Here is a 21,894-nt window from a genome sequence, read left to right as displayed (position 1 = left end):
ATGGGATGCCTGTAAATAAAGATTCTATATCATTACGTTATATGCCATGTATTATTGTGTCAATGTATAATTTACTACGTAATCCGGTCGATCTTTCCTATACATATTATTATATAACAAATGATAATATACTTTATTAGGTACAGGAATTATGTCCTAATTAGTTACTGTCACCCAAAAAAAAATTTTGATGATTTGAAATTCCTAATGCCCGAATAGACAAGGTAGCAGGGATGGATTTACGGGGAGGGGGGTCATGGGTTCTGAACCCCATCCAGAAAGCATCCAAACGCATATAATTTATAATAAACAGTAATACATATTACTTTTACATATTATTTTTCAGGACCCTCCCCCTCTAAAAAAAAAATGTTGAAAATCCACCACTGCAAGATAGTAAAGAGATTTTTTAAAATAAAGGAGGAAAGCAGGTAACCGTTTTTATGTACAGTCTACTGTACATGTGAAGTCTACTCGTCATTGAGTCACTGTAGTAATGGATGCGTTAAATTTTAAAATGTATACAATAAACCATTGTTTCTTAACTGGCGTTCCGCGGAACATAAGGGTTCCGTGAGAAATTCGGGATAATTTAAATTAATTAATTTTGATTTAAATTATGATTCAAACATAGAATAGCTCCAAAAATTATATAGGGATTTCACAAAACGTTCAAGCTCCTGCAAAGGTTCCGCGAGTAAAAGAATTTTGTAAATACTGCAATAAACGATTGTGAGCAAAAACAGTACGTCATCAGCTTATTACTATACAAATAAATTGCTACCTATTATAATTTTTTATTATTATTATAGCAATTTATATATTATAATGATTTATACCTAGACCAAATTTTAATTTCAAATATCTATGAAAAAAAATTTAGTTTATATATATTTCTTAGACTTTGGTTCCAATAAGAATTAATTGTGAAAAACCTTGGATTACATTTTAAAGTCTTAGTTTAATAAAAAATCTCCCTGCTAAAAAGTACTGTAAACGTACAAATGCATAGGTCCAACTTAATTACATGAATAGTTTATTAGTAACCTTGTATTTGGTTTTAAAAATTTTTAATCATTTATTATTCCACATAAATTGACTGTATGGGAAATGTCAAATACCTTAATATAGCTCAAAATATTTAAAACTATTTTGTGGTATGACAATGCGAGAACACTGGAATTAAAAATAATATATTATTACCTTTGCCTATATATAATTAGTAATTATACATTATTCTAACTATTTAGTTTTTTGGGTTCAGCACTTCAGCTATTTAATTGAGGATAGGACATTATTTAATTTTTGTGTAAATCGCAAATCTTATATTTTGTTGACTATGTTTTGTGCAGAATTTTATCAAATCAGTGTCAGACATGTCAGTATGAATGAGATTTAGGTGATGCAGATAAATTGTCTATCCAAAACATCACGTAATCACAATTAAAATAAAAATGCTAGAAATATATATAATATTTCGATAGAATATAATATATGCGAGAATTTTGAAGGAAATGTTTATTGGAGTGTTATACAAAGTGCATTATTATGTATAGATAGTGATCCACCAAGCATATTCACCCCCGACTTACTTTGATTTTTTTAAATTCAAGTTTATTTATAATGATTAGGGAATGGATTTAAATGCAAATTGCATTTTTTTCTGAATGTCCAAAAACATTGCTTTCCAAGCACAAAGTTCATTTGATACATCAGAGAATTAAAAAATGTAACTTTTATTTTGCATTTTTCTACATTTTTAGGACTTTTGCTTTTTGGAGCATATTTTGATATTTTTAGTGCATTTTTTATGTTTAAAGTCATTTTTATATTGGAATTGATAAAATTTGATAAAAATTAAGCAGCGCCTGATTATACAGTGCTATTATGAAACACAAAGTAAAAGTATAACCAATGTATCTATCGAAATTGTATATTCATTTTTTAGGAAATAATTTTTAAAGTAAAAAAAGGATAGGATAACTCGAAGATCATGAAAATGATACGAATAATTAATACCCGAGTATATCAATTTATATAATTAAACAAATTTTTTCACTGTTAAAAATAATTTTAAGACCATTTTTTAGTACATTTTTAAAAAAATGTCTGTTATGAAAGCATTTAATCGTATTTTTTAAAGCATTTTTCTCGTTTTAAGAGCATTTAAATATCCGTTCCCTAATAATGACTATATTTTGAATACTTATTTTCTATACCATTTAATTATTTAAGTAATATCTTGTAGCAATATAAACTTCTATTTTTCAAATACTCCCTTTTTGCTTTGATTTGTTGAAAAAAACTTTTTTATACATATGGTAAAGCTTTAATGTATTTTTTTTAACGGTTACGCGTATTTTCAACAGCAGATCTGGACATACCAATTTTTTTGATTAATTTTGTGCACTTTAAAACCAAAATCAACTAATTTACAACCAGCTCAAGTTTTAATTTATATGACTAAGTTATTGCATTTTTCAACGATCATTCTTTGATTTTCTCTATTTCCACGTGATTTCATTTACTTTTAACTTAACTCGTTATAACTCAATCACTAATTTCGGATAAACAAAAAAAAAACTCTTTGCGGGTACTTTTCACACGAGCACCGTCCATACCCTCATAGGTAGTTGTATAATATTATAAGGTATGCTTACACAAGTCACGAGTAGTAACAGAAAATGTTCATAGTATAAATGACAAAAATCATTTTTATTCAAGTAGAATATAACAATAAAAACATATCAAAAGTACATGACAATATACAAACGATTTGATCATTACTCATCACATTTATTTGTACACCAAGTTATTCAATGTTATCGCATTCGCAGAAAAAATAAAAATACAGACGAAACAAACATATTAAAAAAAAAAAAAAAAAAAAAAACATATTCGTAGTTGTTCTATTATCATTTTCATTATTATTATATAATAGAAGTAGTACGTAGTTATATTAAAGATCCGATTTCCGCGATCGGCGCCGTTTATTGGCATTCGATCCGTATGGCACGCGACGGATGGTAATTAAACATTTCTCAAAGCATAAGCGTGCGCACGGCCGTGCAGCGAACGGTGTTGCACCTGTCAGCTTATTTCGGATTTATTCGACCGGTGAATAATAGTTTATATCTATAATAAGGCTTACCATAGTATGGATAGTTAAAAAAATAATATTTAATTTACAATAGAATTTAAATATGAATGTCCGCCAATAATATGTTAATCAAATGAAAAGTGATACAATTATTTAGCAATTCAAAATGTCTAAAAATAGATGGATTTTTTATTGACAGACGAATTCATGCGTATACCGTTTACACCAGGAGCGTCCTTGACCCATTTGAAGGAGCGGTGAAAACTCAAGATATAAACTCAGTCTTTGCATATTATAGTTTTTGATTGATTATTATAAAATATATATTTATTTTTATAAATAGACTTTAATGGGAGTATGGGACGTCGTACCCACATGTATTGTATTCATTTTATTACAGCATATCAAATTTTACTTTCAGAATAATTCATTTTACTGTTATTTTGAATTTTATAGTGAGTTGACCATTCGTCAAATAGTTAAGCGTAATAAAAATATTAATTTAAAGTCAATCGTAAGCATTTTTTTTACTAGTCTAATTTTAAAACAAGTTATGAATGGACGAGTATCTTAAAATTAAAAAAAAATATGTTCAATTTTTAAAATACTCATAACTTGTTTTAAAATTAAACTATCAAAACACTCTCTGGTGCCATAAATAATATTGTTACCTAACCGGTGAAAATACCGTAATAATATAATATTAAAAACAACAGAGTAAAATGGATTATTTTAAACGTAAAATTTGTTATGTTGACTTGTGCGTTAATTGGACAACGTGTGAGTGTACGACATAACGTTCTCTCAAGAGGTTACGGATAGACGATTATACCCTCTCGTTCAATATTATTAATACAACTAAATAAAATATGTCTATTAAAATGTAATAATTTAATTTAATTATCACCTATATAGTAATTCGTATGGATAGGTACGCGTTAATCGTTCTCATACAATATCGTATTAACATTGACATAGTAAAAAACGGTTTAGTTACAGAAAAATTAACTATAAACACTAAGAAATTTCTTAAAAAGCTACAAGGTATGCCCCAGGACGACTGGTCACATATCCCACCCCACGAAGACACCCCTGGCGTTGGGCCATACAGATACAACCGTGTACATCGTTACGATACGTGTTTACAGTTAATAACGGCTAAATTATAGCAGTAACGACACAGCCCACATTAATAAATATCATCGGAGGCGTAGCTAGGATTTTTTAATGCGAGGGGGGGGGGGCTAAATACTTTTAACTTGAGTTATTGAAAACAAAAATACTGATGGCATATTAACGTTGATCTGTCGTTAACGTATTTACTATTTTAAATAACTAAAATTTGTAAGACAGTTTCCATATTTAGATTTAAATGTTTCAAAACAATATAAAAAATACGGGCAATGAGGGAGGGCTATAGCCCCTTTAGCCCTCCACCCCCCTTGGCTACGCCACTGGATAATATAATATCATATCGTCTATAATAGACTTTAAATAAGTCACAACCCATTTATATAAATATGTTATAATAAACGCGTCTCAATACCGAACGACGCGTTTTTGTCTCGAAACAGCCGAGCGCGATAAAACGAGCGCATCGCGTTTACCTCGCGCACATTTCACCCGTGTCAAAACGAGGAAAACCTGTGGGATCGCGAAGTCCTGCGCACGCCTATACGTCTTATAGAGTAAGCGCCACTATGCGTATTGTTTGCCTACGAAGTTTGGGGCGTAACTCTACAACAACATTATAATATTATATGATATAATGAGAATAATGAGAATAATAATAATAATAATAATAATAATGTCATTCGTTTACGGCAATTACAGTTTATGGGTTGTACAGCGACGGATCGTTGGCATATGATCCTATTTGAGCGTACATGTTCCGCACGTCGTAACGGATAGTCTGTCCGCGATTGTCGTGCTCTTCGTTTGTGTCGTTCGGTAGATGACCGTTTTGACGCGGCACCGCCGGCCCCGTGACCGCGTGCCCCGCCACCGCCGCAGTCGACGTGGTTCGCTTTTCCGTGTCCCGGCGCGGATCGGTGTCGTCGTCGTCGTCGTCCCGATGGTAAATCGGAAAATTCTCTCCTTTCATCGTCTCCACCAGAGTGCTGATGAACGTCTCTTGCACGCGCTTGTCGTCGGTGTTACCGTCCACCTGAGTAATCAACACACACACACACACATACAATATATGATATTGTCATCGTAACAAACACATGTGAATATTAGGTATACAGAGTAATTCTTTTATGGTGAAACACTCATTATCACAAAAAATATTCATGTTTTGAAAAAAAATTTTTACATAGTTTCAAGTTGTTAAAAAACAACGTTTTTATTAAAAAATTATATTTTTTAATAATTATATAAAGAATAATTTTCTGAGTATTTTTATACATAAAAATTGAATTTAGGGCAAGTAGTTTATGAGTTATAAGTATTTAAAGTTTTGATGCGCAGAGTTGAGTGGTACGGGATTACCCCGCAAAATATTTGTCCATTACTCCGCTTGTCTAAACTTTAAATACGTTTAACTCATAAACTACTCGCCCTAAATTCGATTTAATGTATCAAAATACTCAGAAAAATATGCCGCTTTTAAATATGAAATTAAAACTATGTTGTCATTCAAAAAAAAAAATAACAAAATATAAGGATAAAAAATATTTAAAAATATAATTTTTTAATAAAAACGTTGTTTTTAACAGCTTGAAACTATGTACAAAAATGTTTTAAAAAACATGAATACATTTTGAAATTATGAGTGTTTCATGATAAAAGAATCACCTTGTATAAATGGCGAAGGTGTTAAACTACCATTAAACTATAAGGATGAAATATTATCAAACAATATTATTAAATTACAATAAATAATTCGTATTATGCACGAATATGACAATACTTTAATGATACATTTATATTTTCTAATAAAAAGGACAATATTTTCAATTTTTTATATTTTTTTAAAAATTGAAAGGTATTTTTTTTAGTAATTGGGAAAAACGAAAAAAATAATGAAAAAAAACGAGATTTTCACGTAAATCTAATTTTTGACAAAATTAATTTTGTTTTTAATTTCTTTTTTATACATTTCAATAAAAAAATGTTTACTGAATAATTCTTGAAAATTCAATACATAGCTTATTCTTGTATATTGTTAATTTCTTAATTAAAACATTTTGAAAATCTTTAGTCATAATATTTTTAGTAATTATGGTTAAGTCACAACATGATTGCGCGATTTTTAATCTATTTATCAGCAAAACCGGTTTACATGTGTAGCGATAGGGTACTAAAAAAAATATATATAAGTATGTACTTATCAGTTATCCTTTTTACCAATCTCAAATACAACACAAATATGCGTCAAAAACTATTTTTAAATTCTCTTGGCCGAATACTATTCTAGATGATATTTTAACAATTGAATATTGATTTATTGACTCAATAGAGTTGATGTTTGAATATCAGATATTAATTAAAGAATATATGTATTTTGGTTAATAAAAACATCGCTTTCTATTTTATTATACTAATTTAAAAAATAAATAAAAATATTCTAACTAAAAGTAAATCGTAAAAAAATCAGATTTTAACAAAATCAAGTAAATTCTGTAATATATATTTTTTTAAACACAAATATTGGATATTTTAATATATAAAAGAAGTTTAAAACCATTAATATTAAGCGAATTATATTATATTTGACTTGTCTTCAATTTCTAGACAACAAATACGAACACCTTTAAATTTATTGTTGTTATAATAATATTTTTATAACCTTATTTATATTGCTTCTAACTTGCTTTCACGAACCGACTAAACTCTAATTATTATTTTTTTTCATATCGCAATAATACTAAAAAAATCGCATGTCTTAATTCAATACTGTTTACTCACTACGGCTAAGCGGTTGTCTTTATCCAGTGCCTTGAGCATCGGTAGAGTTTGTTCGCGGAAACTCTGCAGACGCCGGCGAAACGCCGATACGCTGTCGTCTAACCTTCCGCGACCTAACTGCAACTTTGAGCAATCCAATAGTATCAACTTCGGCCGTTGAGCATACTGAAAAATAATTTCGTTTACATCGTCAGACATACGAACATTATAATATTGTTATTTTCGTATATAGTTTCAAGACAACATATTAGGTATATAAAATATATAAACTGTATTAAATTGTTATAATTTACGTAGATATGACATTATTATAATAATTCATATTATAAAAATTTGTCTAAAATATTATTATGGCAAAAATTCATAGTGACAAATAACCGAAACAGTGATTAACTATAAACTTCTATACAGAATGATTATTGAACGATTTTAAATCATTATGGGAGTGTTGTACAATTATTAATTTAAATGAATCGTTCGAATTATTTCGAAGCCTTTTACGTAAAATCGTTTAAATTACTCTTTGATGCGATTAAAAATTTTTCATTTGATAAAAAAAAAATCACGATTATGGTGAAATCATTTGAAAACATATCGATTTACCATTAATAGAATATAAAACATTTTACACATTTTATCTACATTGAATTTTTAACGGTAATTATGATTTTTCTTACGTTTACAGTGTGACAGACTGCATATAATAGGTTAGATGATGTATAAATATGTTGTGTTCCTACCCGTCAGGTAGGCGTACAACACGAAGGTAATCAAAACCAAACTCTGCGAAACTAAACACAGTCGGTAGTAAACTGTATCATCGAGTGGATGAATGAAAACCTATACGCTTAGTATATTATTCAATCATAATAATGCATTTAGGAAAACTGGGGACATATTTGCCTTGGTATATTCAAATAGTCTATCAGCCACCTAAGTATTTTGATTATATATGAACTTCAACTTGTAACTAAAAGATATAACCTGTAAGTCGATCTTAGTCCTTCAAAATTATTGAAAATAATGACTGAATCTCTGTATAATTATTGACGACTGTTGGGAATTAACTATCAATATAGGCGCAATTTCAATAAAAAAAATAACCGAGGGTACTTAATTTCTTCATTTTCCGGACATAGCGTTAAATAGCTATTGATTGTAATGGTATAAAAATAATATTTGAGGGTGCTAATTTTAAAATTGGGGGTGCTAGTATCCAATAAGCGCGCTCCTATTTTCGCCTATGACTATCAAGGAAGGATTTGGAAACTATCTTAGTTAAGTAAGATTATAATATTGATTGTAACAATATTACGTTATCACGATTAATACAATTAATACTATTTGCATTTTTTTAGCTTACTGCAAAACGTAGCTTTCAATGGTAATTTTTTACAAAATTTGTCTGCCAAATTATTTTACAAAATGAGGTACAGACATCGATTTTCGTGAACTCGTGATTTGAGATATACTAAAATAGCAATAAAACGATCGATATATATTATGTACTCGTATATTTTTTCTGACTAACAGCAAGTATAATATACTTAATAGATTAAATAGATTAAATAATTTATTTAAAAAATATATATTTTTATTATTCTATGATAATATTATAATGTGGTTACCTTTTTTTCAAAATAGTTGAGCTGTCCAATATTCCTTGGATAACCATCGATCACTATACCCTCTGCATTTTTATACTTGAGTAACTCTTTATCTAATACTTCGTGAACTATCGACTGTAATAATATAAAAACAACAATATATAGTCAGTGATATGAATAGATATAATATTGTTTATTTAACTTTCTTTATACATATCATTATAATTTCTCATATAATTTAGACATGTATTATTATTTAAGCTTTTTTATTATGTAACACCTTTTAAAAAAAAAAAATGTATATTATCCCAATGGCCATGTTGCCGAGGGTTATTCTTTTTAATAAAAAAAAAAAAAAAAATATTGTTGTTACCTCTTCGAGGATTTGTCCACTGCTGATCGTTTCTTGTAGCGGCTCTTGAGACGACGCCAGAGATCTCATTAAAGGTCCAACGCTGACATGCCCCCAATCGGCGTTGGCCCTAAGTACTTTTTGGCACAATGAACTCTTGTTACTGCCGGGGCCACCTATGTACATCAATAAATTAATCAATGATTTACGTCTGAAAAATTGAAGTCCGAAATAAAATAATATAGTATGATATAAAGTAGTAAAGGCAAAGGCCACACGAAAAATTCGTTCTAAAATAATTTTTAAGCTTATAAATTATTCTTAACACATAAAAAGGTTAAAAATTGCTTTTATCAAACTTTGCTAAAAATGTAGATTAGTAATTTTAGTCTGCAAAGCGAAATCATTTTTATAAAAATTTATTTCAACTATATTGGCCAATAGATTATCATAAGGTATCAGAATATACTTTGAATATATTATAGGTACTTAATCATTGAATGCAAGAACATTTCTTAAACTATAAATGGCTTTGGCAATAAGAATATTTTCATTCTAAAAATGGTAGGTAAGTGAGTATCGCTCTTCTGTACATAACGTGTCGTGTCTGTTAAATTTGAATTGAATGATATATTCGTATCATTGTACACGATTTTTATTGGAAACGGTCTTATTAGCCTATATCACTAAGTGAAAGTGTTTTTTTTTTTTTTTAATATAGTTAATTAAGTCATTTATTTTACTATTTTATTATTATAATAAGTTGATAATACTGCATTTATTATTTTATTAATTTGTAATTAGGTATTATAATAAAATATATACCATATTATTATATCAACTTATATAATTCAAAATTTAATAACATCTTTCTTTAAATTTCGTAAAACACTAAAAATAGATTAAAAGTAAAATTAGATGATATATTTAAAAAAAAACTAAAAATAACATTGCATATAGTACAATTCATAACAATATAACATTTGTAAGTTTTAATTTTTCACGAATACTGTTTTAAAATTATAAAAAAATAATTGCCTAACATCGTTAGGTATTTATCATTTAAATAAGTAATCTAGTCTAAATTTTACATTAAAAAAATAATTGTGTTTATATATTTTTTTAGATTTTATGGTTTCTGTTTGAATGTGATTTTCCAAACCTAGATATAAAAAGAAAAAATGTATAAATTTCTAACTTCAAATGCCTTTATATACTCCACCGTGTAATCTATTATCTGTTGTATTTTCTATTTGATCACATTATCTTTGCCAAAGCCAATAAATAATGATTACCTAGAATAATAACCTGATTAATGATTAGCCAAAGTAACCTTTCATATTTTAAACATTTCATCAATAGTAATTTTTGATAATCATTTGATCACTGTAACCAAACATCGACAAGTTAAATATTTTTAAATTTTACGGTAACACCTAGGGTGTTCAGGTTTTGATAAAATAACTATACTAAGAAAATTAACCACAAAACTCTGTAACCGATTAAAACATTGGTACCTATTTTAACACGACGTGCTAAATTATGGATGACATCAAGCTAGTGTTTAATCGTACCTCTGAGGTATTAATTTGGCAAATTGTATATGAACAAATTATAACTGTCAATCTGGCACTAAATGTCAAAAATGCGAACCGTTCATAATTTCGTATGGTCTACGACATTCTTGTTATTGCTAAAGCACTCACCTACTACGAAAATGACTCGCGGAAACGTTTCCGGTTCCGAAACGTGGTTCGCGACCCGTGGTTCCGAGACAAGGTCTGTGGCCCGTGGTTCCGGCAAGAGATTGACAGAGAGGTGGCTGTTTGGACGCTCGGCAGCGTCGACTTCCGGTTGTTCGGTACCCGGATTGTCTGCAGGCACGATACCGTTAGCTACTACAACCGGCGCAGGGCTTTTGTAGGCGCTCAATATTTGCAGTACCGAAGACCGGAAGTCGGTATACACTTCCGTCGGACTCCGTTCGCCGTTCACCTTCGAACATGACAACGTGAGGTCACGATATTGTAATATACAAATGCCGATCTGCCATTATATTTATAATTAATATATCTATTTGTCTCGATTCAACACTCACCGAAATGAGCATTCCCCTCTGGTCGTAAAAGTCCGACACCGGAGTCACATTTTTGTAGAAGTTGTTCAGCTCCATTCTGGCCAGACTTAAAACGACATGCCCTAATTTTGCACCGTAATCGATTTGTCGTTCCAACACATTCTGATTCCACGATATTAGAATAACTCCGTTTACGATTTTGATCTAAGCAATGCCAACATATAAATAAATAATATTTAATAAAGTTCTCATAATTTATTAATGTTCGTTTAAATATGTTTTGTTTAGCCTATTGGACTTATATTATGTACGTTAATTTTAAAAATTCCAAATAAACTGATAAATCCCACCCCATATATACATTTTTTTACTGATCACAGTAGATTAAATGCATCTATGCCAATATTATTTTCAAGTTTAAAAGAATACTGAAAAACTAATCAAATAACTTAATACAATTTTAAAACAAAATAGAGATTTTACTTCAATACCTTATTTGTGTATTCAACTACATCGCGCATATTTCTTGGAAATCCCGATACCAAAAACGTTTTGGCTGCAGGAGACATTTTCAACTCCAACATCAATACTTCAGTAACTGTTTTACTGGAAAGTTTGCTGAAGTCTTCCATATCTAAATAATGATTAGACAAACATATTTATGCGTACGTTGCACAAAATAGGTACCTTCTACAATTAATAGTATTCAGACAAATTTGTATGTGAAAAATTCAAATGGTTTGTAATTCAAAAAAAAAAAATTGTTAGTACATGCAAACGTGTAGTTTGACGCTAAATAATATTGTGCCAAGTGGATGAAATATTTTTGGTGAACTTACACATTAAAAATTAGGTATATGATAAAACATTCATCTATTTCAATGATATTTTACTTATTTCAATGAGGATCACAATAATTTTAAGAGCGTTTAAATTCTAAATACAACTAAAAATTAATTTTAGTATAAGATACCTAAAAGTTATTCTAATTCCAAATATAATGCAAAAGTATTTTTGATTTAAATTTTTAAATTTTAACTTTGATAGACCACAGCATCGGTACTAATGAACATTTTGTTTTTAATTATTGATTTGCTATCTTTATACGATAGCTTGTAGTCTGACAGCACTGTAATGACGCGCAACTATTACAGTTTAATTGTTGCGAATAATCAATAAATAAATTCAAACGTACAATAACTACAATATAGTTACACGGAAAATGCTGAATCATAGTTATTTAACTTGTACAAATATTTTTTTATTCAAATATATATTATATACATATTTTATAGCAAATTTGATATCAAGTATTTTATATTGTAAAAAAATATATTAATTTTATATAATAAATTTGTGACACACAGCCCGGGAACCATATTGTCTTATTTAATTGCCACACTCATTCTGTGGAGTGACCACTGTTGTATACCTATTCCTCAATTCAATCGATGCGCTATACAAATAAACCCCTCTGGATGAACAATATTACCTATATAATATAAATATTCTGTAACTTAATAATGATAAAATTGAATTATCAGTATATCTTTTAGATATATAATATGATCATTTCTATTGGTATACATATTAATATTATGAGCAGTCGCTAGCCGGGTTTTTTTTTTTTCTTGGTAATACAATGTAACTTGTGAAGGATTTCACACTCCAACAATGTAACCATCAATTGTTTTAATAAATTATAATATGCGTTTAATTTCCAAGTATTTATTTAAAATAAATTGTTTTACTTTTTCATAAATAATTATAATGTAAATACATTAACAATAGTATTTATATTAGTCTAAAGCGACAACTCTTTCTAGCCATATTTTCTATAACTTCTTACACAGATAATTCTATTCTCTGGATCTTTCTATTGAAGGCCCTCTCCCCGCTTCTAGCTGTAATAATATTTATGGGTGGGTACTTGCAGGTGTATTTGTAACATACCTCTACAAAATCTTTAGTTCTCCACGCCACTGAGGATGGGGGTGTTTGAACACCCAAAACACCTCCTGGCTAAACCACTGCCTCTCTACGACTCAAATCATATTTCATTACCATCATATTTTCATGTACCATCTCGGAAACAGTATCTATCCTTTATTAACGTAAACTAAACTAATGCTAAACTTTTTCATTGTCTCAGTAAATAAACATTATACTTTAAGACTTATTACATGTTGTTATTTACTTCAAACTTCATACTACTAAAGCAGACCTACGACAAAGTGAACTTAAATCGTGTTGAGCCTATATTCACAGAGATCGGCTCATTACAATGTCTATAAAAATTGGTTATTTTTTAGCGCATTATTGTATTGAAAATTCATTTTTTAAGAAATTATTAATTATTTTGTATTATTTAAATCCATACTCTAATAATAGATAAATAATACTCAATTTAAAAAAAGTGAATTTCACAATTCATGTTTTTTTATGAGTTATGGGCTAAAAAACGCTTTAAAATCTACAACCTGAATCTTACAACCTAATGTTTTTATTTTCAAAACACCCGAATACAGCATTCAGGTCAAAGGTATTTATTAGAATATTATTTAATATAGAAACGGTCAGAGAAACGTTTAAGTTCAAATCAATTTGAGTAAGTGTTGAATAGTGTACTAAAATAATATTTTACAGTTATATAACTGTAAAATTCGGGTTAAGGGCATCGGTACCTGCTATTTATTAAGAAATTAAAATTTAGAACAATTTTAGTTACACTGCAAATTTACCTACTATACAATTGGTTGTGTTAAAAATTATACCATCCCCATAACCAAAAATTAAATTGCATGAAAACCCACACCTCATAGAATACTCTGATCATAACTTTTTTTTTAAGAGGAAAACTTTATTCAATACGATTTGAGATCCAAATTCTAGTAAAATGATCAACAATGTGTGATAAATGTACTTTTTTGTCTTCTGAAAATAATATTTTTTAAAAATTAGTCCAATGTTACCCGCATAAAGTAAAAAAATATAATTACTTATTAAAATCTAAATATTTCATGCAGTTTGAAATTTTTCCCAATAGACGCGTTTTCATACTAAATATGTATCAGCTACTCTAAACCAAAATTAAAATAAATTTTTATTAAAAATATGTTTATTAGGTATATCATGTATTTTGCAGTAATTTAATTTTGTAATTAGATTTTTTTTTTAATCATCATTAAAGTTAAAAAAATAAGTTATTTATTAGTTTCTAACTTAACTTCTTGATAGATAATACTTGATTGAACGTTTCACTGGCATTTGCAAAGAGTGTCGAGTATAAAAAATACTAACGAAACTTACTTAAAAATTTTAATTTAATAATGAAAATACATACTACCAATCTAAAGGTTTTTACTGGTGATGACTTGTCTTTACCCTGGTTGGTTATTAAGCAAAATTACAAAATCATATAAAAAATGCACTAAAAATAATAACCATGTAGATACGAGTCGACTATTATTATACTAATAAATTATAAGATAAATATTTATTTATTATTTATTTCCAAATAAGGTTGGTACAAAAACTAATTTAATGTATGTGTAAATATACATTTAATTAGTAGTAACAATTTGTTTGTGCACTATATATTTATATTAATGAATATTTCATTATTTCGAAAATATATTTTTCTTTGTTTAAATTGTTTAACTTAATATGTTTATCCTGAATTAAAACAGCTATTACGTGATTAGAATATTCTCTAAATGTGAGCTTTTGGCCAGAAAATAACGTTTTAACAAAAAACAATATATTTAAAATACCATTAATTATCAAAATAATTGTAAACATTTAAAATTCAATAATAACCCTTATGGTATTGCTATACAAATGATTTTATTATTTATGCATTTTACAAAATCAATTACTATTCAATGATATTATCTTATTTTATCAATATTATAATCATAATTTAGCTTGTGATATTTTACTCTCACAATTTGTATCTATTGTTAATTAGTATATACTAATGAGACTTCGAACAAAAATATTTCATATTCTGTTGTTATAATACACTTTATTGTTTCATTTTTTGTTTTGTACAATATAAAATATAAATGACCCGTTAAAACAATTCGTTGCGGGAACTGCTCCACCCGTCTTATATTTGATATATATCTTAAAATTATAGACTGTCTGTTTGAGTGTTTACTTAGAGTTTCATAGAAACCGATATGTATTTACGATCAAATATTTTTCATTCATACATTACCGTCAACCTTGATTAAAACTTTATATTTACCAAAGCCCAGACTTTGGGTAGTATTATATTAGTGTTGTTTTTAGTTTTTACTGTTTAAAGGAGTAGAGACCTTTCCAGACCTTTGATAAACACATCACATTTAATTTTTAAACCAAAACGCCGAGCTGTTCCCAATTCAATTTAAATAGGTCAGGGACAACCATAGGCACATTCTAATATTATTACGGCTTGATCGATAGGTAATTCGCCTTAATATAAGTAAAACGTTTGGTCACAATCAGTATACGAAATTCATTATTTTAAACATCCCATTTTCATTTTTAAAACAATGAATAATTTTTTTTCTAAAAATATTCAAATACAAAGATAAAAAATGTGTCCTTAAAAAATAAATTTTTAAATTTTAACATAATTCAAATTTGTTGGAAGAAAACTGTTTAGAATTCTGCTGGCAAAAGTTATAGAATGGAAAATAAAAACCACCCATATAATTTTCCAATAAATTCGAATGACCTGAACACCTGAAATGTTTTATAATAGAATCGTAAAGATCTCGATATATTATAGTATCAATTATTATCAAACAATTCAAATTATGGTTTTTAACAAACCAATTATTAGTGGAATTCTGTCAAGAGTTAAGATCATGGGATCTATTAATCTTTCATTTTTATAATTTATAGAATTTATAACAATATTTCTTCAGAGTATTAATGTATTTACTTATTGAGAAACAGTAATATCATTATACGTCACGCAAACATATAGCATAAAAATCATTTTTATGCATTTGTAGCTGACTGTTCTATTTGTAATTATCACTTGCCACAAAAAATGTAATTCCAATATGATGATATACCTATAGTACAACACTTAACTTTTTTACAGAATTACAGCTGATACACACATATACACACACACACACACACACACACACACACACACACTGACTATAGCGTAATATTAAATCTACTTGTTCTGACATGTCAAGGTTGGCTTAAAGTCAATGGACACAATAAATAGTTGTATAGTTCCATCATTGATTTATTTCTATATTTCGTATTATCATTGATTATATTAATAGCATAGTTAAAATTTTAAAATACATAATTGTACGTTGATGAATAATATATAAATTGTATATTTTATCGATTTCGAACAAAAAATTATAACTCATTTATTTATTTGATCTTATCATTTTTATTTTAAGATTTTTCAACTTATCTTATTTTACTCAATTGTCAAAATATTAATTTAAAAACACATTTCTTTATGGGAAAAAAATTGTTTAACTATTTTTCTTTGTACACTTTTTTCTTTTACTTTAGGAGCAATGGCTTTGAATAACGTAGGTCATTAGCCTTTCGCATTTTTTTTCTTTTTTATATAAAAGTATTTTTCACAACTCCTATATATTTTCTAATAGCCACCCTTTTTTATAATTACATATTCGTAAGCATAATGTTTTCCAGAAAATATTTACGCACAATATCTAATTAATAATAACATTTAAAATGTTATTATAAGCAGTGAAATGTTGATGAAAACCAGTGAAATAATTTTTAATTGGCATTTTATAAAAAAGAAACTAAAAACAAAAATTTAATTTTCTAATGACTATAAATAGCTTAAATATATTTTTTAAATTTTATCGTAAATATAAAATGATAATATAAACATTTAGTAAAAATTCCAAATATCCATGGTTATTCGTTCTCGAATTATATCAAAAAATCGAAATCGATTTTATTAAAATTTTGATAAAATAATTGTAGGAGTGTAGTATAATAATTAAAATTTAATATAATAAAATAAATATATAATTGAAAAATTAAAAATCTGGTAAAAACTTGAACGGAAAACCTAACCTTTTTTGTATTATTGACTTTTACTAACCGTATGACTTTTTCTCCACTAATTTTTACCTAAATGAAAACGGCATCTTTTCATAATGTATCTGATAGCCACACGATTAACGATGATGAGTGTATTGCTTTTTCAAATTCGGCAAGTATTATTTTAAGTGAAAAAAAAAAAAATACCAGTGGTATTATTTTTCAAGCCATGGATTGTAAAAAATTGTGTAAACAGTTTTGGGCAACTTTTATAAGTTCCATCCACATAATATATTGAATCAACTTCACTTAAAAATTTTAAAAACCGGACGCAATTCATATATTCGTTTGGATAAAGCTGGACGCTATTCGTGTACCTACTTATCAAATTTTTAATTTCGAGACGCGATTCGTGTGTAGCCGATACGCATTTATTACAGCAGTACATGTATATGTATATTTTATTTTTGTTAAAATCATTTATTTAATACCCTTTTCCTTGTAATACAATTATATAGATATAATCAATTGGATTTTGATTATTGATTAGGATATTTTTGTTTATAGCATGAACCAGTGAACCTATAGTACAATTATAACACCGTATAAAAATACATATTATAACAAAGGTATAGTGATGAATACTTAATCGCCGTTTTATATTGTTTAAATTATAATACCCATGACTTACAAACATATTATATTTATATACAAGGTGTCAAGGTGTCCCGTGAAGATTAATCCATTGTGATATATCGTGATTTTATGGAGATATCATAATTTTTATTTTTTAATAAGATTCACTAGAATAAGAACTAAAAATATTTCATATTTTAATTTATTTTAATGTTTTGGTAAAAAAAGTTAAGAAATATATTTTTTTTTATTTAACTATTTTCAAAAAAATTGAAGATAGCCATTTTTTAGAGCTCATTTTTTTGAAAATATTAACGTTTTAACATTTAAATTTCATTAATCTCCTGATTTTTAAACTTTTTCTTGTTTCGAAATAATAAACTGCGAATTATTTAATACGATACCGCCGATAGCGATATCAATGTATCATGTGACCCGCGTGTTCGTACGGCCGGCTAATGCTTTTAGTGTAATTCACAGTTTTTTTCGAAACTAGAAAAAATATTAAAAACCAGAAGATTAATGAAATTAAAATGTTGAAACGTTAATATTGTCAGAAAAATGAACTTAACAAAATGTCTAATCTTCAATTTTTTTTTTAAATAATTAAATAAAAAAATATATTTTTAACTTCTTTCCCAAATCATTAAAATAAATTAAAACGAAGGTTCAAACTATTAAAAATAAAATAAATATATATTTAAAACAATTAAAAATTGTCGATTAATGTTTGATAAAAACGATAAACATTGTTATATTTATTTCAGTGAAATAACTTTATATAGTTTTTCGATTATTAATATTATATAGATTTTGCATTTTTTTAGCCTTGTGATATTGGAATTTAAATTATGTAATAATAAATTAAACTTGGAAAACTTTTTATTTTGTTATATGAATATAAAACGATTTACATATTTTAATTTGGTAAATTTCTATCTAAATAAGTTAAATAATCTATTTATATATATTTATATGCTAAATATAAACATAAAAAAAATATTTTTTTATAATAAGAAATTATACTTTTATATTTCTAGGCATTTTTACAAAATAATTTCAATGCATATTATAAATGTACTGATGTTATACAATATTGTATGTATGCTTTTTATTATTATTATTATTTTTTTTTATTATTGTTTGTCTAAAGATACTTTATTCTAAAAGAAAATATACATTTGAAGTTCTAATTTTTATGAAATTAGATATTCAATTAAAAAGGTTATTTATTTATTTTTTATAATAAACGTTTACAACTTTTTTATAGTAATATAATTATTAATTCAATGCTAAAATAAATAATGAGAAAAAAATACGGGCCAACGTTTTTTTTTAAAACAAGCCATAACATAGTGGTCTTATGGTTCAATAAATGTTAATCATAAAGACTTGTAACTTTCAGAGAAACTGCGAATTATTTATTAATCTAACAAGCACGTGGACCACATTTTTTATACAATGATACCACTATTGTACTAAATAATTCGGAGTTTTTTTCGAAACTAGAAAAAATATTAAAAATCAGTAGATTAATGAGTTCTACAAAATGGCTATCTTCAATTTTTTTGAAAATAGTTGAATAAAAAAAAAATATATTTTTTAACTTTTTCACCGAAACATTAAAATAAATTGAAACATGAAATATTTGTAGTTCTTGTCCCTGTGAATCTTATTTAAAACCAAAATTATGATATTTCCATAATTTTAGGAAAATTCGCAATGGGTAAATCTTCAAGGGATATCTTGTATAGTATTACAGTAGTATATTGATGAAATACAGTAAAATTATAATTTTACAACGATGTATGTATTTTTTTTCGTGTATGTGTACAAGAAAGTACACGATAAGTAATCGATAAAAAGATTCTCGCTGTGCTAAAATTATTGAAAACTTAATACATGATTCTACAAAAGTTGCTTTTATATCTGTGTACAAGTATTAATAAATAATAATATATAAAATGTACAATTTTTTATGTATACATCTGAAGTAAGAATTTGATGGAATTTGTAAAAAATTGTAAAAACAAGCGAACTCTTTGAAGTTAGAAATAGTTTCTAAAGTAGGTTTTGAAAGTATAATACAAGATTCCTTCCTAAGTGATTTATACTGAAATTGTTAAATCTAAAAAATATGTAAATAATTATTTTTTTTAGACCTTTTAAGTTAAGATTTAGTAGAAATTACTTATTTAAACGATAAATAACGATGTTAATTTTATTATTTTGTTATAATTTAAAAATATTATTCGTGGAAAATTAAAATTTTTATTTATTTTATATTGTTATACATTTTACTATACGCGATGACGTTTTGGATTTATTTTAAGATCTTATATATTTATACTATGAATCTATTTTTGCTGTTTTTCAGTATTTACAGAAAGATATTATTGAATTTCGTGTTATATAAATTGATATATTATCATAGCAATTAAGTGTTTCATTATCTATGAATCAACGTACCGTAATACTAAAAGTAAAATAAATGACTTTAATAGGTATATAAAAAAAAACATGCCACGACATATACTATTATTGGTGATACGGTTAAAACTTTGAGAGACTGTTTCCGCTCAGAATCGTTTTTCGTACCCAATGATTTATCATTGAATTCAAATTTAATACACTATTAATAGTGACCCACTCGAAACCCATTGTACAATTGAGTGGTACATTTTCCTTCCTTTTTTTGTAATTAAAAATGCATTTTTAAAACCGTATAGTTCATAAACGTGCAAAACATGAAATTTAAAATTCCAAACGAACAGTTGTTAATTATTAACGTGTGTTTATAGTTTGTATAAGCTGGTACTCAACAAATTTTTCTCAGTGCCTAAACGCCCTAAAAATGAATAAATGGCTATATGTGTATTGGATTTGAGTGCAAACATGTGCAAACCGTACATTATCGATTAACAATAAATAACGTAACCAACAACTAATTGCCAGCAACTACCGTAGACGTTCAACCGAAACCTTCAACTCGAATGTATATAATCGTTTCATTGTTGACGAAAAATAAAATGAACTTACCGTTTCCAACTGTGTACTGTTGTAGTAAGTCGGTCATGTTAATGTGGACAATACCGCGCTTTTCTATCATCAAGTTGTCACAGTGCGTGACCTTGCCACTTCCAGGTCCACCTATATACGAAAACGTTCAGTCACAATGCTGAGCGCCGCGACGCTATTGCGACTATATAATATATTCTTACCTAGTACGAAAATTACTGGAACTTTCGGCGTATCAAATTTGACGTGACCGTTTGTGTACGCAAACATTCCAGTATCATTTCTGTTTGGATTGTCAATGTCATCTGCGTCCCAATTTTGTCTATCTTTGGAACCATTTTTAAAATGCTCGTCATCGGGAATTTTGTCTGTAATAAAAAATTTAAAAAAAAATCAAAACACTTAAAAATTATACGTAACGCGTGTTAGTGGTAATAATGATAATCCATAATAATTTACATCATTGACCTAATCAAATATCAAATAATTTTTTTTTAAATGTATATAATATATAAATGGATTATAATAAAATCCCCCTAAGAAAATCAAATTCATAAATTTATTTTTAAAATACCCACAAATCGTTACAATAAGCAATTATGTATAGAAAAATGATGGTCATAAAAAGGTCCTAAATATTTAATGACTTTACATTTTTTGAGATGTTTAAGCCACCACAATTCTCACAATGCAATCTCCATCTAAGGCTGTTGAAACAATAATTATAATATTATCGATAAGTAATAAGAATCACGCATAGGGTTTGTATTCGCAGAAATGATAAAAAATGTGAACATTCTTAAGAATTGATTGAGGGTCACGGGTTCAGGATCGATTCCATATTAAAAATTATGTTATTTAACTATTGTCGTTAAACTCGATTGTTATTTTACACTCTTTACTATTATCAGATTATTATATTATACAATAAATAAAACACTGGGTCACTGTTATTTTGCGGAATACATTAATTACTACTGTGGTAAACATCACGTGGATGTTAATTAAAAAAAATGATAACTTATTTGTTCACAAAAATCCAATGAGTTTACTGTGGGCCACTAAATCATATTCCAAATGTGAGCTCACTGTTTATTTATTATTTATTGAATTTTTAGTAATTGTTTATGCAGTCATGAGTCTA

At 27.3% G+C, this 21,894-nt stretch overlaps 1 protein-coding gene across 1 annotated transcript in view; it reads right to left on the bottom strand.

The window, feature by feature from the left end:
• Positions 1-3,769: 3,769 nt before the first annotated feature.
• Positions 3,770-21,894, bottom strand: part of LOC113556935 (adenylate kinase isoenzyme 5) — a 40,323-nt gene continuing 22,198 nt past the window's right edge. The window contains exons 2-10 of the mRNA XM_026962172.1: positions 20,954-21,118; positions 20,772-20,882; positions 11,540-11,682; positions 11,070-11,252; positions 10,678-10,966; positions 8,993-9,147; positions 8,641-8,754; positions 7,013-7,177; positions 3,770-5,267 (exon numbers count right to left, since the gene is read on the bottom strand). Coding sequence (XP_026817973.1) covers positions 4,935-5,267; positions 7,013-7,177; positions 8,641-8,754; positions 8,993-9,147; positions 10,678-10,966; positions 11,070-11,252; positions 11,540-11,682; positions 20,772-20,882; positions 20,954-21,118 — 1,658 coding nt within the window. The 3' untranslated portion in view covers positions 3,770-4,934. The remainder of the gene's footprint in view (positions 5,268-7,012; positions 7,178-8,640; positions 8,755-8,992; positions 9,148-10,677; positions 10,967-11,069; positions 11,253-11,539; positions 11,683-20,771; positions 20,883-20,953; positions 21,119-21,894) is intronic.

The sequence above is a fragment of the Rhopalosiphum maidis genome, chromosome 3 (genome assembly GCF_003676215.2).
Source record: "Rhopalosiphum maidis isolate BTI-1 chromosome 3, ASM367621v3, whole genome shotgun sequence".
NCBI classification, from domain to species: Eukaryota; Metazoa; Arthropoda; class Insecta; order Hemiptera; family Aphididae; genus Rhopalosiphum; species Rhopalosiphum maidis.
This window is presented reverse-complemented; position numbering and strand designations above follow the sequence as displayed.